The sequence below is a fragment of the Arachis duranensis genome, chromosome 6 (assembly GCF_000817695.3).
Source record: "Arachis duranensis cultivar V14167 chromosome 6, aradu.V14167.gnm2.J7QH, whole genome shotgun sequence".
NCBI classification, from domain to species: Eukaryota; Viridiplantae; Streptophyta; class Magnoliopsida; order Fabales; family Fabaceae; genus Arachis; species Arachis duranensis.
This window is the reverse complement of record NC_029777.3, coordinates 5,437,777-5,451,373: the sequence shown is the minus strand read 5'-3', so window position 1 is coordinate 5,451,373 and position 13,597 is coordinate 5,437,777. Positions and strand designations below refer to the sequence as shown.

The following is a 13,597-nucleotide window of genomic DNA, read 5'->3' as shown; positions in this document are numbered from 1 at the left end:
CTGTTTCTGTTTCTGTGGTTGAAACACCGTTTCTGTAATTGAAACTATTAGTAGTCGAAGATCCCTCTTGTCAAAAAAAAAATTAATTTTCGTACTAATAAATTGCCCCTTTAAAACTTGTTATTTATTCAAAAATACATGTTTTAATGCCGGGCATGTGCAACCTTTTCAAATTCTTAAAAATTTGAAAGGACAATTATACATTATTTAAAATAGAACACTCCTTGAATAGAACACTTCTCAAATTCTCCTGGTCGGACTACCTCATGAGTCGACTTAGCCTCTTAAAAAGAAACTAGTCATTTATTTTTCCTAGTATGTAGCCCGACAGTTTGACTTAGCCCAAGTCTTACCTTTTCTGCTGTCTCTCGACTCTAAGGCCCAAATGATTCACTATGAATTATCGAAGACAAAAAAAATTGACAAGATGTTAGAGATAAATCACCAAAGAATGTCGACTCAATAACGGTATCTAAATATTAGTCGTTATTTCTTGTTGACTCTTGATTTTCGTGAGTAGCGGTTAAAGTATTTTTCTGTTCACTGTACATTTGTCAACTAAATCCTCTCTAATCTGATATTTTTTTATTGTGTATATAACATAAAAAAAACACTAAAATTGAGAATTTAAAAGAAATCTTTAATTTCCTTTTAAGTATCTCATACTTCTTTAAGTATCATTTCTGATACTTGACCCAACTTACTTGATTTATTCAATTATTCGACAGACAACCATCACTCAAGTTGCTGCTGATTTACAACTAGTTGAGAAAATCTGGGATACTGATGAGGACACCTAAGAAAAAGACCGAGCAAAGGGGAGGTCAAAGAAAAGAAAGGTCGAGTGGTGCGACCCTTTCCTCAAAGAAGCATGGTCCTATTGATATTCTGACGGAAGTTGGACCACCAAAGATTTAAAAAGTTTGACCTGCAACCTCCTCAAAATTATATACTCAATACTATCTGTCGCAACTGCTTTCACCTTGTACTTGCAATTTTTATTTTTTTCTAATATATTGTAGTTGAAAAAATCCTATAAAGGAACTTCCTCTCAAGTTGCTAATATCAATGATCCCTCTGATCGAGAAGTGGATCAGATAGTTCATACTGAAACAGAATTTCTTCAGCCAATTCAAACTACCTAAACTGTTAGTCTTACTACTCCTGTTCCGACTTTGAAGCAGAATCTATCCATTATTGACAACAACATCTCATATTTCAAAATCTTCTCTTTTGGTACTTCTTTTATTTTAGATTTTCAATACTAAGTTCCTTTCAATTGCCACATGACCATTATCTTTGATCTTTTCATATTCATTATATGCCTCTTTCTAGTGGTGCTAAAATTCACCAAGAATCTGAAACTACATACAGACCAGGGTCAATTGCTGCAACCACCATTATTATTCCTGGACGTTTGACACAGAAATTTGTCAAACTGTCGACACAGAAATTTGTTGACAAAGACATTATTCTCGTACTATTGACACAGAAATTCGTTGATCAAGACACTGAACCATCTTTTAATGTTTCTTCTCTAAAAGTTGGATATTTGAATTTCGATGACATCGACTTTAACATGAAAAATATCTTATCTGAAACTAGACATGTTTATTCCTTTGAAGAAACTATAGAGATGTCTTCTGGTCTAGAGTTGAGCATTGTTGTCCCTCAAGTTGAGAAGTCGTTGACCAAAGAAAAAGAAGTTATAGAAGAAGTCACTTCCCATGTGCTCACGGGTTCAGATTCTCAAGTTGTTGATAGAATCAATATTGTTCTTGATTGTTTGAATATTTTCATTAAGGATATCGATGAAAATATTGTCCTAAAGGCTCAACTTACTGATATGCTTGCTTTTCTCAATGAACATATTTCTTTCGACATGCATTCATCTCTTAGCTCATTTAAAGAGGTAGTCTCCTCCTACCTTTCCAAAATTCATAATGCTAACCAAGAACTGAATAAGTCACTTAAGACTTTAACCGACTGTGATACTCAGCTGAAAAAATATGACAAGGCTAAGTCTCAAGTCACTGAGGTTTTGTCAGAGGGTCGAGTAAAAGAACGACAAATGATGACAAGGATTGCAGTCTTAGAAAAAGAATTGATTGATTTAAGATCAGGAAAAAATAAAGTCGCATCCACCAATAATGTTCTCTCTCTTCGACTATAAATGATTGCTCTAACTCTCTTTTGCACTTATTTTATTCAGTATTCTCGACTGACTTTGTTTTAGTGACAATGGTATTTTTTGAGATACCTATCATTTACATGTAAGCTTCGGCTGCTATTTGTATCTCTTATTCATACGCATTGCTATCGAAAACTTTTTATTTTTAAAGGGTCCTTCCCATAAAAGAGACCATTTGCCTTCGATTTACTCAGTTGAAAGTACTAGCTAATTTCAATACTAAGTCACCAACCGTAAATATTTTGCCTTTCACTTTTTGATTGTATGACTTAGATATCATCTATTTCTGTTTTATCATTCTATCTAATGCCATGAGTCAAACTTATTGGTCTAACTTATCTAATTCATCAATTATACTTGACCAATATTGTTCGACTGACAAATCATTATGTGTGGCCATCCTTATGTTTTGCAAATTTATTTCAAGTGACAATACAACTCTATAATTATACACTAACTCAAAATGTGTTGATTTAATTGATTCTCTTAAAAAATACTTATAAATTCATAATACTTGACTTAGTGTAGTATTTCAATTTTAAGCTTGTCTCCCAATATGTTTTTTTTATCAAACTTATTAGAATTTTATTAATGGCTTTAACTTGGCTATTAATCTGTGCATAGTAAGGAGTCGAATGTACTATTTTGATGTCTTGTGACTTAGTAAATTTCTTTATTCGTCGACCAGTAAACATGATCCCTCAGGCCAATAAACACACTACACACAATACTTTTATCTATAATAAATATGTGGTATGAATATGGCTTGGAATCTGGGATTAAGAAGAATGATAATAAAATCTGACTCCCAAGCAGTAATTGAAGTGATCAAGATAGAAATAAAGCAAACATACACCCCCAAAGTCTTGGTGAGAAGAATTTTAAACCTAACCAACAGAACATGGAACATAAAATGCATGCACACCTATAAGGAGGGGGAAATAAGGCAGCAAATGTCTTGACAAAAGAAGGACTTGAAGGCAGCAATGGTTTCCAATTCTTAGATATGTCTCGGTTTCTTAAGGGTTATTTTAGCTGAGGATGCTAGAAGCTTTCGGCCCTCTATATATATATGGTAACCAGAGCTGCCTGCCGCTCACGTCATTACATCAATGCATCATTTTATTAAGGAGATATGGTAACCTAATACAATTTCATAAGAAAAGACTTATTATGGTTATGAATTAATAAATAAATGTGAGGATTTTGTTCTCTCCTAGCTAGGAGCTACATCAAAAGTGACTAAGTGAGTATGGTATATAAAATTGAAATACAGATACACTTTATGTAATTTATAAGCTATAAGCTATAGAATTGCATAGGTATTCATTTAATCTCAATGAAACTATATTTATTAAAATAAGAGCATTAGGAAAGAAAGCACATGGTGGAAAAACCCTAAGCCGTCCAGCTTAATTAGGTAGACATGGAGAAAGCTACAAACAAGGAGTGTGAACGCTTAGAAATTGTTTTGCCATTCGGCAAAGTCCTACTTCATTCGTCTATCTTAATTTTATATGGTTCTATTTTATAAAATTATTATTTGTAAAACATATAACACAAGAAAAGTTTCTCTTTGCTTCACTTTTCATCCAAGCCTTTTATAATTTTTGCTACTTTCTTTTACAATTATCATGCAAGGAATTGCTTAAAATTTGGAAAATTTCTATATTTAACTTCTTTTAACAAGCTTATTACTCAAGTTCTGAATCTATATATACCAAATGTCAAACATAAAAAGATGTTATTATTAATTCTATAATCCTTTTTTTTCTAAAAAATTTAACATATTACGACTTAATTAGGTAAAACTTTTTAAAAAGGTCGTTTTACCTTTAGTAAATAAAAAAGTTCATAAGCTTATAGTTGCAGCTTTTTAAATTTATGGGTATTTTTAAAAATATCTAAGAGGGTATTTTTAAGAGTAAAGTATTGTTTTTTGTCTTTAACGTTTGGGATAAGTTATATTTGTGTCCTTAACGTTTAGAAAAGTGATTTAATATTATTTTGTCGTCAATTAAAAAATTAAACTCAAATTGTATTTTTCAATTATTCTTATTTGGATGTATTCATTTTTAATTAGGTCTCACTTGGATGTGTTTGATTTTAATATTATACCCACTATTTGTATTTAGGTTTAATTATATCCCTAGAAAAGTAAATTATGTAAATGTTACAGAAATTAGTTTCAACTTTTGATGAGTTATTTTTTGGAGTGGATAATTGATTCTGTCTCAAACATTTATATTCTAACTTTAACAAGAGATTTTCAAAACTCAAACTAAAGTTCATGATGTGTAATTGATAGCAGGATAACATTAAGTCACTTTTACAAATGCTAGAAATACAAATAGGACAATTTAAATGTTAGAGACACAAATAGAACTTAACCCAAACGTTAGGGACAAAAACGATACTTTACTCTATTTTTTAAAGTTGAATTGTGTTTATCAAAATTAAAAAGTCTAATATAACCTCATATATTAATTAATGGGATTGTTTGGTGAGTTTTTAAGAAAAGATTTTTTTGAGTTATTTTTTTTTAAAATATCTTATAGAAAAGTAAAAGTAATTTTATATTTGGATATCTTATGTAAAAAGATATTTTTATTTTCAATTATGTTTAGGTATAACAATATAAAATTATTTTTTGTTTATTTATTATGTAAAAAAAATTTTTAAAAAAATATTTTAAAAAAGATATAAATTATAACTTCTCAAAAAATATATATTTTTTTAAAATTTTTTAGTACTTTTATGTTTACTACAAAAAAAAATCAAATACACAAAAAATAAAAAAGATTTTTTTATTGAATTTTTTTTATCAAACATCCAAATAAACACAATATCTAAATTTAATTCTTACATTAATATCTACTATAGTATTTTTAAATTTTAAAAATTATTTTATAAAATATATTTGTTGTTATTTGTATTTATTAAAAATTATTTTTAATTTAATTTATCAAATACAGATACTATAACTTTAAAAAGTTAATTTTTAAAAATTAGTTTTTATAAGCCTACATAAATCACACTTATTTTTGGAATAGTTTAAATTAATATATTATGTTTGTGTGTATTTATTTGTTGTATACTAATTAAGTTTTTTTTGTCACTAAACTATCTATAATTAATTTTTAACTAAATATAGTAAAATTAGGAACTACTCATAAGAAGTATTTAAAAAATATGACTATTCGCATAAAAATATTTGTTAATGGCTTAATGCTAAATAGTTTAATTAAATATTTTTTTGGTGACTACTTTTTTTTTTGGTGACTATAGTTTAATTAAATATATTAATATTGTAATAATTATCAACTATAAGAGATATTCAAGTAACTAATGCAAAAAAAAAAAGAAAAAAAGAAAGTACCAGTCAAACATGAAATCCTAAAAGTATAAAAAACCGGAAAAATAAAAAAGCATAGAATCCAAATTCCTAATCTTACATGAGATATGCATGAGTCAATTACTAAACGTGGGTTAAAATGGCAACAAGATTACCCGACCCACATCCATAAAGGGCTGATCCGATCCAATGGCTGAATAACGGTTCGGATTTGGTCACTTCAAGTTGAAGCGGCACAAGCATAAGGGAATATCTGTAACTTTATTTGGGTTAGATATCGGGCATGAAAAAAGTCCACCCGGTGACCCGTGTACAAAATATATATTGTTTATTATTTCTGAAAACCCGACCCCTTTTCTGACTTTTCTCTATTCACATTTGAGTTTTGATGCCCAATTTTTGCATCATCTTCACCCTCATCCCTCACCTAGGGTTCAGATCCCTCTCCCTTCTATACCCCTCGCCGCACCGTCGCCGTCTCTTATAACCGATCTAAACTCCTTCGCTGCCACTCCTTCTATCGATCTCCGTCTTCGACCGCTGCGAAGGAGGCGAATCGAAGGAGACCACCGCACGACGCCACGACGCGAATCAAAGGAGACCACCGCTTGACGCGAATCGGAGACACCTGCACTCCCGGCCGCTGCGAATCTCAACTACTATCTGCCAATCTGTCAGGTGCGTTTGATTTTGCCGCCGATTCCACGCGTACTTTGCCCTTCAAGCTGCGACCACCATGAACCCCACCTCTGTGTTGCGTTTTTGCCTGTGAAGCCGCCATCAAGGGTAAATCCACGAAACCGCAACCCGTACAAAATATTGATGACTTAATTTGATGTGATTACTGATTTCTTTCGTTCCTGTTGTTTTGAGGAATTTTCATTGTTTATACACTTTATTAGGTTTTTAAAAATAGTTTTGGTTTTTTCTTTTTGGTGTGGAAACACAGATGGTAAGGGGAGGAAAAATTAGTGGCAAAAGCAGCTTTAGGAATAGGGCTCGGTCAAAGGAAGGTGGTTCCGATGATTCCGATGAAGATTATGTGGTTTCAGATGAAGATGAAGAAGTGTCCGATTGTCCGGACGAATATAGCTCCTCTCTAGATGGATGTGCAACAGAGGAGAGTTATGATGCTTTTATAGACGAGGAGGAAGAAGATGATGGAATTCAACAAGTGAAGAAATTCAATAGATCAGAGGCCAGGAATGGTGTTTGTGGCCGACAGAAAAATGCAAGTAAAAGCAGACGAAAGAGGGGAAGGATTGCATATGCAAAACATGAAGATCAAGAAGCACAAGAAGAACAAGAACAAGAACAAGTAAAAGTAGAAGATGGGGATGGGGATGGGGATGGAGATGGAGATGGATGTGGAGGTGGAAGTAGGGAGAAGGAGGGTGAGGATGATGAGGATGAAGATGAGGATTTCAAATATGATGATTATGAGGAGGACAATGGCGATGACGACGACGATGAGGACTTTGATTTTGAAGATGATGATGAGGAATTTTCACTAGAGGAAGGAGATTACTTAGTAGAGGAAGAAGAATCAAGGGGAAGAAAGAAGAAAAATAACAACATGAAAGTGCGCAAGAAGATTTTGAAGAGAAAGGTTTCCGTGACTTCTACCAAACATCGAAAGAGGAAGAAATCTAGAGCTTCAAATAAACCCTTGAAAAAGAAAAGAAGGAATAGAGGGTTAAAGAGGAAAGTAAGATGTGATGATGTGGATGATTTTATTGATAATGGCCCAGCCAGCAGGACAAAAAGGAGGAAAGAATTGGGTAGGCCAAGGAGAATGCTTTTACCCGAGGATTCCAATTCCGATGCATATGGTGCCTCTTCTGGTTCATCTGATTTCGAGTTTACTATCTCCGAAGAAGAAAGAGAACAGGTCCGAGAAGCCCAAGAATTGTGTCAAAGCTCTAGAAGGAATTTGAGGAGTTCTTCCCATTTAACCAAAAATGAAGAGATTGAGTTACATGAAGATCGACACCAACTAAGGAAGCCTCATGGTCGAAAGGGTAAGGAAAAGATAGATGAATCTCAAGGAAGAAAGGGTAAGGAAAAGGTAGAGGATTTAAAAAATGAGTTGGGAAAGCAGGTGTGCGGAATTTGTTTGTCTGAGGAAAATAAAAGAAAAATAAGAGGAATTCTAAATTGTTGTACTCACTACTTTTGCTTTACCTGCATTGTGGAGTGGGCAAAAGTGGAAACTCGGTGTCCTTTGTGTAAGCAGAGATTCAGAACAATTACTAAGCCTGCCAGATCAACTGCAGGAGTTGATTTTAGAGAAGTGGTAGTAGAAGTGCCTGAACGCGACCAGGTACTTAAATTGTGCTTGTACTTTTGATTTCCTGCTTTTTGGTTTTGCACTTGTTATATTATAGGTCTGGTTCAAATGTTTTGATGTGTCATATAGGTTTACCAGCCCACCGAAGAAGAACTCAGGAGCTATATTGATCCATATGAGGATGTTATTTGTTCAGAGTGCCGTCAAGGTGGAGATGATGCCCTCATGTTACTATGTGATATCTGTGATTCCCCTGCACACACATATTGTGTTGGTTTGGGTCGGGAAGTACCTGAAGGTAATTGGTATTGTGATGGTTGCAGACCGGATGCTTTGGCATCTTCAAGCTCTCAAGTTCAAGAACGTCTGACTGATCCAAGTGTCCCAACTCAAAACTTGCCTGTTAGACCATCAATTGTTCTTAATGAACGAGAAAGTATAGACCTCAACATGATATCTTCACCCCGGGCATCTTTTAGTCAAGGATTTGGGCATATTTCATCTGCTAGAGTTTCTGGTAGAAGTGTTGAACTAGCTTCTCCAGGACCTGGAGGAGGGGCACCGACTTTATCAGAAAGGCGCTGGATACTCCGACAGATTCACCAGCTACGTTCGGTATCTGGCAGAACCAATGGTACTTCAGCTACCAATTCAACAAGTAACTTGTATAACTCTCAAACCGATCAAGGCAGGGAAACAAATGCAACACAGCATACAAGGGCACAGGATGCGGGAACATCGTACCTCCCATTCTTAGACGAGAGATTATGCAACAATATGTCTCCATCAATGCAGAATGCAGACCCCTCCTCAACGAGAATTGGCAATGCTAGAAGACCAGTGGTTCAGGATTCAGCTATGCTTGCCAACAGATCTATGCACGGTGTGCTATTGCCCGTACTTGTGGCAACAACACCTTCCGTATCTGGTTATGAACAAGTTTATCCGTTCAACAACAGCATAGACGTGGTCACTGACAATAGCTTACCCGTTGCTATCAAAGAAGAGAGTAACTTCGAAACAATAAAGCAGCAGTTGAAGTCTATGGTTAAAAGACACCTGTGGAGCTTATCTCGAGATGTTGATTTAGGTAAGCATAGAACCTTCATTGAGGCACGTGTGTTTATCAACCCTTTTTCAATCTTTGGAACACGTTTCCATCGTGATTTCTGATTACAAAGAAATTGTATCATGGTTCTGTTTTGCTTTTTGTTCATGCCACCAAATTCTTGATTCAGGGCATAATACTCTCAAGGACGTTGCAAGGAGTTCTAAACACACCGTACTAGCTGCATGTGGTCTTGAGCACAAGAAGAGTGAGGTTCGGTCTGTGCCCGCACCAGATGTCTGCCCCCACATTGAACTAATGGCAGGTGGACAAACTAGTTTGATAAGAGGTTGCTGCTCAACTTGCTTTGATTCTTTTGTAAAAAATGTGGTAAAAAATATTTTGGACAGAAGAATGTCCTCACAGTGGTTACGATTAGGTCTCTAGGCGTAATGTTATTCTTAAATTGTGTCCGGAGGCACACCATTTTGTTAGGAGTCAATAATCTCTCATTTATTTGTTTATACCCATACATGAATATGATTCACTAACTTTGAACAGAAACCCCCTATCAATGCATTGTTCCAAAATGTAATTTGTTAAGTTGGACCAGTGTGATAGTAATTGGACCAACAATTTTTATTGGGTTACGGACTTACGGTGGTTGTACATTCTCTAAAGAAGTAAAACAAAGTGAAGGTTAACTATCCTTAAATCAATAACTTCCTATTGTCCGTGGATCATGTATCAATCCTAAAGTAATGAGAAAAGCAACAGAGGTTCATAAGCAGCTTGGGCATAACCTGATGTTATGATTTAATGACTAAATAACTAATTTCGGCTCTTTATGAAAAATAAATTACAGTTTTTGGCAGAATAGCCTTTTGTTCGACAAAATAAGCCACCATGATCTCTTTGAAGTTAATGATATCGTAAGTGTCTATATGGCATAAGAGACACCACATTTTAAGAAATCCCACTTCAATTCTCCTCTTCTCGTTTTCCCTTTCTTTGATTCAGCGTATGAAGGAAGAAGCAGCTTGTCAGGATAACTAGAATTGTTGCTTTGGCAGCACCAAGAACAACCACCATCCTCATGATTATGGCCACCATGCCTCCAGAGGGATCGCTCTCAAATCATCAACTCCCAACAATCAACCACAACAAAATGTGCACCCCGCGAAAAAAGGAAATAAGGACCTGTCTTCCATGGTCCGTCCTTAAATGCAAATATAATAAGTAAACAACAAAAATCAAAGGAACTTCATATATTTCATTAAAGCTTTTATGATCTGAAAATCAAAGGAAACAACGAAACATTTGAACTGAAATCACAGCTCACACATATGACATAAATTACATTCATTTTCTGCATCTTATTTCACTCTGATAAAATACATTGACAACATCAGAATAAGTGAACTTAAAGCCAGCAGCACTCCTTGGAGATGAATTATCCTCATAACTTGTCATCAAGAATGGTTGAAAGCAACAACCCTTGAACAAAGGTGCACCGTTTCGCTTTCTCTTCCTTATCCTTGTCTGATAAGGTACTTGGCTTCACATATCTGAACAGAAACAATCAGACAAGTTAAAAACTAGACTATACCAGAAAACAGGTTGAACTTGCACGAATTGTAGTATTGCTGTTAGAAGATATGCCCTTAACCAAAAACTGTACAAATAGGAACCCAATTGCTTATAGAAGCAAACTAGCACAACTGGATTTCACTTAAGAGAGGATGAATGAAAGACATACTGTTTTTCGTCATCTGAACTTTTCTTGGATGGCCTTGTGTCAGTAGATAAGTGAGGTTGTGAACTGGAAAGGTCTTCGGCTACAGGCAATATAAATGATGACAACAATGGATCTGGTGCGGCATTGGATGAGGAAACTATACATGAGGATCCACCAAAAAGGGTTTGTAAATTTCCTTCTCGTAGCTCTTTCCTCAATAAAGAGAGTGTCGAATAGGATCCACCTTTGCGTGATTTCCTCTTGCGCTGCATGTATTTACTGGCTAAGGAATCAACACATCATATACAAAATACCATCCTTGTAATAATAAAGGCACAATGCTATAATGCAATAGCATGAGAAAGTGTAATTAAACTGGAAAAAATCGACCTTGGCTAAAGATATGCATCTAATAAGCACAAATGCTCAGTTCGGGGTGGCAACATGCACCTTAACTGAGGGTACCCAACCCGATCCGCAACGGGTAGGGTAGGGTGCGGGTTGGTCAGTTAGGGTTTAGACAAATGCTCAGTTAGGGGTGGCAACATGCACCCTAACTGAGGGTACCCAACCCGATCCGCAACGGGTAGGGTAGGGTACGGGTTGAGCTTCAACCCTAACTGACCAACCCGCACCCCATATATATATATATATATATGTTTCATGTGGATGCTGAGCCAAATACCTATCACTAAATGCAAAAGATCCTTAGCCACTAAGAGATTATTAATTGATAATTTAATACGTTTTTTTTTAACATAAAAATCAGTTCTATTTTAAATTATCATCAAAGTTATATAATAATGTTACATCTTTTTGATAACTCATGGGTAGGATCGAGTACCCGCAGGTTACAAACGGGTAGGGTTAGAGTTGGGATATTCTCAACCTATGGGTAGGGTATGGTTGAGTTTATATAAAAATCTCAACCTGCGGGTAGAGTTAGAGTTGGATCCAAACCCTACCCTACCCTGCCTATTGACACCCCTATGTTCAATAAGCATTAAGATTACTAACTAAGCATTCACACATTAGTAGATTGCAAATGCATTAAGCAGAAATGTTGAATCAGCATTGGTTTAGAAACTTGTGTACTTGGCTACCAGCTAAAATAATGGGGATCGATCTTTGCAAAAGTATACTCTTTCAAACAAAAAAAAAAAAAGGCACAGCAGAAATGCGGTTATTTAAAGAGATTTTACTTAATGCTAAATTTCGAATAATGTACTGAAAGCTGAAAAGTCAAACCTGCATTAAGTGGATGTTTAATATAAATACTATTTGAAAAAAATGGGCAAATAAATATTAAACACAAGTGAAAAAGGATATCTTAAGTATGTTTCCATGTTGTAGGGTTATGTGTGCAACCATGTCCACCCCCACCCTCAATGTGCAAACTGGACAAACCTGCATAAGAGATGCCAAAAATTGAATTGGAATTGGAATTTCCAGAGATCAAATCCCCCTCCTAACGGGAAAAAAAAAAAAGAGACTAAACTAACACTCCTGATAAAGTAGAAAGAGGGGAAGGAAGGAAAAATATTCTCAATGTTACTAATCTGGAATATCTATAAAATCATCCTAGTATATTCTCAACTAAAACTTCCAACTAGGCATAGATTTCTAAGGGCCTCTGCAAGATGCAAAGGACAAACTAAGATAACCAGCACTTTTTTAAGGCCAAGCCCTAATTGAGCAGCAACTAGATCACATACACTAGAAAATTTGTTGAATGGCAAATGGAATAGTCATACCCCATTTTTGGCTTCAACGGGATGCTCTTCATCAATGTGGCAGCATAATCCAACAATATCAAAATACTCAGAACAGAATGGGCATAGAAACTCCTCCCTTATATCATCATCCCCATCATTCTCGTCAAAACCCAAGAACATATCTACATTTACACAATCTCATATAAATCAGTGCATAAACAAGCAAACAACATAAAACAAAAGAAAAGGCCAAAGTTGAAAGAGGGTGCGCTTTCTGGGGGAGGGGTTTGTAGAGAATCTTATGAGTTATGATTCACAAAAAGATAATATCATAGTAACAATAATAATATGTTTGAGTAAAGTCATGCCATATAATTTTAAAATTCTTCACTGTCAAACTTTTATATGACTGGTCCAGCTGACAAAGATATTTGAGATCAGCAATCCCATTTATTCTATCTTCCATGGAAAATGGGACACCAAACAAGAAGTTTGGCTTATCATTTCAAGTAGTGGACAGTAGAATTAGATAAAATCATCGTTCTGATGCCGAATTCAGTGGCAGCAGCAGCAGCAGCTACAATAAAGCAACTTTCTAGCACAACAGTGATGTTCAGTTTAAGAACAATTTCTATGTATGTTCTTAATATTTGTGTACTAAATTAGAAAAATAACACATAAAAGGAACACCGGATGTTGGCAACGATGCCAATGCTCTAAAGCTAGGATCTTTGTCGCAACTAATTAATCAATTAATTTAATTAATTAATTTGGGGGTGGTATTGACTAGAGAGAGAGAGAGAGAGAGAGAGAGAGAGAGAGGTACCTGATCGGGAATGAAGAGCGGCGTGATAACGTTTTGAGGCAGAGGAGAGACGTGCGCTCCATGACGATTCTGCGTCCATAGCTGGTAAACTCTGTCGAATCGGAGAGATCACGTCCACAGAGATTGATTTGGAGGTTGAAGATTGAAGCTTCAAGGTTCCAGAGACCACACTGAGGGGACATCACTACCGTATATATCATTTCCAATTAAATTATTAAAATCACTCATAAATATCTATATATTCAATAAAATAAATTATTTGTATTATTTTTGTAAAAAAAAAAATCCAATTTATAAATTTAAAATATGTCCTTGGCTAAATAATTATATTTATCATATATCTTTTTTTTGAAAAAAAAAATCAATTATTCAAACACAAATTTTAGATTTATAATTTTCCTACTTCAATAATATTTAGGGTTTAGGTGTGAAGA

The 13,597-nt window shown here is 34.9% G+C and overlaps 2 protein-coding genes across 2 annotated transcripts; one reads left to right on the top strand and one right to left on the bottom strand.

The window, feature by feature from the left end:
• Positions 1-5,889: 5,889 nt before the first annotated feature.
• Positions 5,890-9,448, top strand: LOC107492201 (uncharacterized). Its single transcript, XM_016113195.3, has 4 exons — positions 5,890-6,332; positions 6,496-7,869; positions 7,966-8,926; positions 9,075-9,448. Exons 2-4 carry the CDS (start codon positions 6,496-6,498, stop codon positions 9,329-9,331), a joined length of 2,592 nt encoding a protein of 863 aa, XP_015968681.1. The 5' UTR covers positions 5,890-6,332; the 3' UTR covers positions 9,332-9,448.
• A 689-nt stretch (positions 9,449-10,137) lies between these two features.
• Positions 10,138-13,344, bottom strand: LOC107492200 (protein DEHYDRATION-INDUCED 19 homolog 3). The gene is made up of 5 exons (XM_016113194.3): positions 13,164-13,344; positions 12,377-12,519; positions 11,952-12,029; positions 10,644-10,894; positions 10,138-10,452 (listed from the first exon to the last, which is right to left on the bottom strand). Exons 1-5 carry the CDS (start codon positions 13,240-13,242, stop codon positions 10,344-10,346), a joined length of 660 nt encoding a protein of 219 aa, XP_015968680.1. The 5' UTR covers positions 13,243-13,344; the 3' UTR covers positions 10,138-10,343.
• Positions 13,345-13,597: the final 253 nt, after the last annotated feature.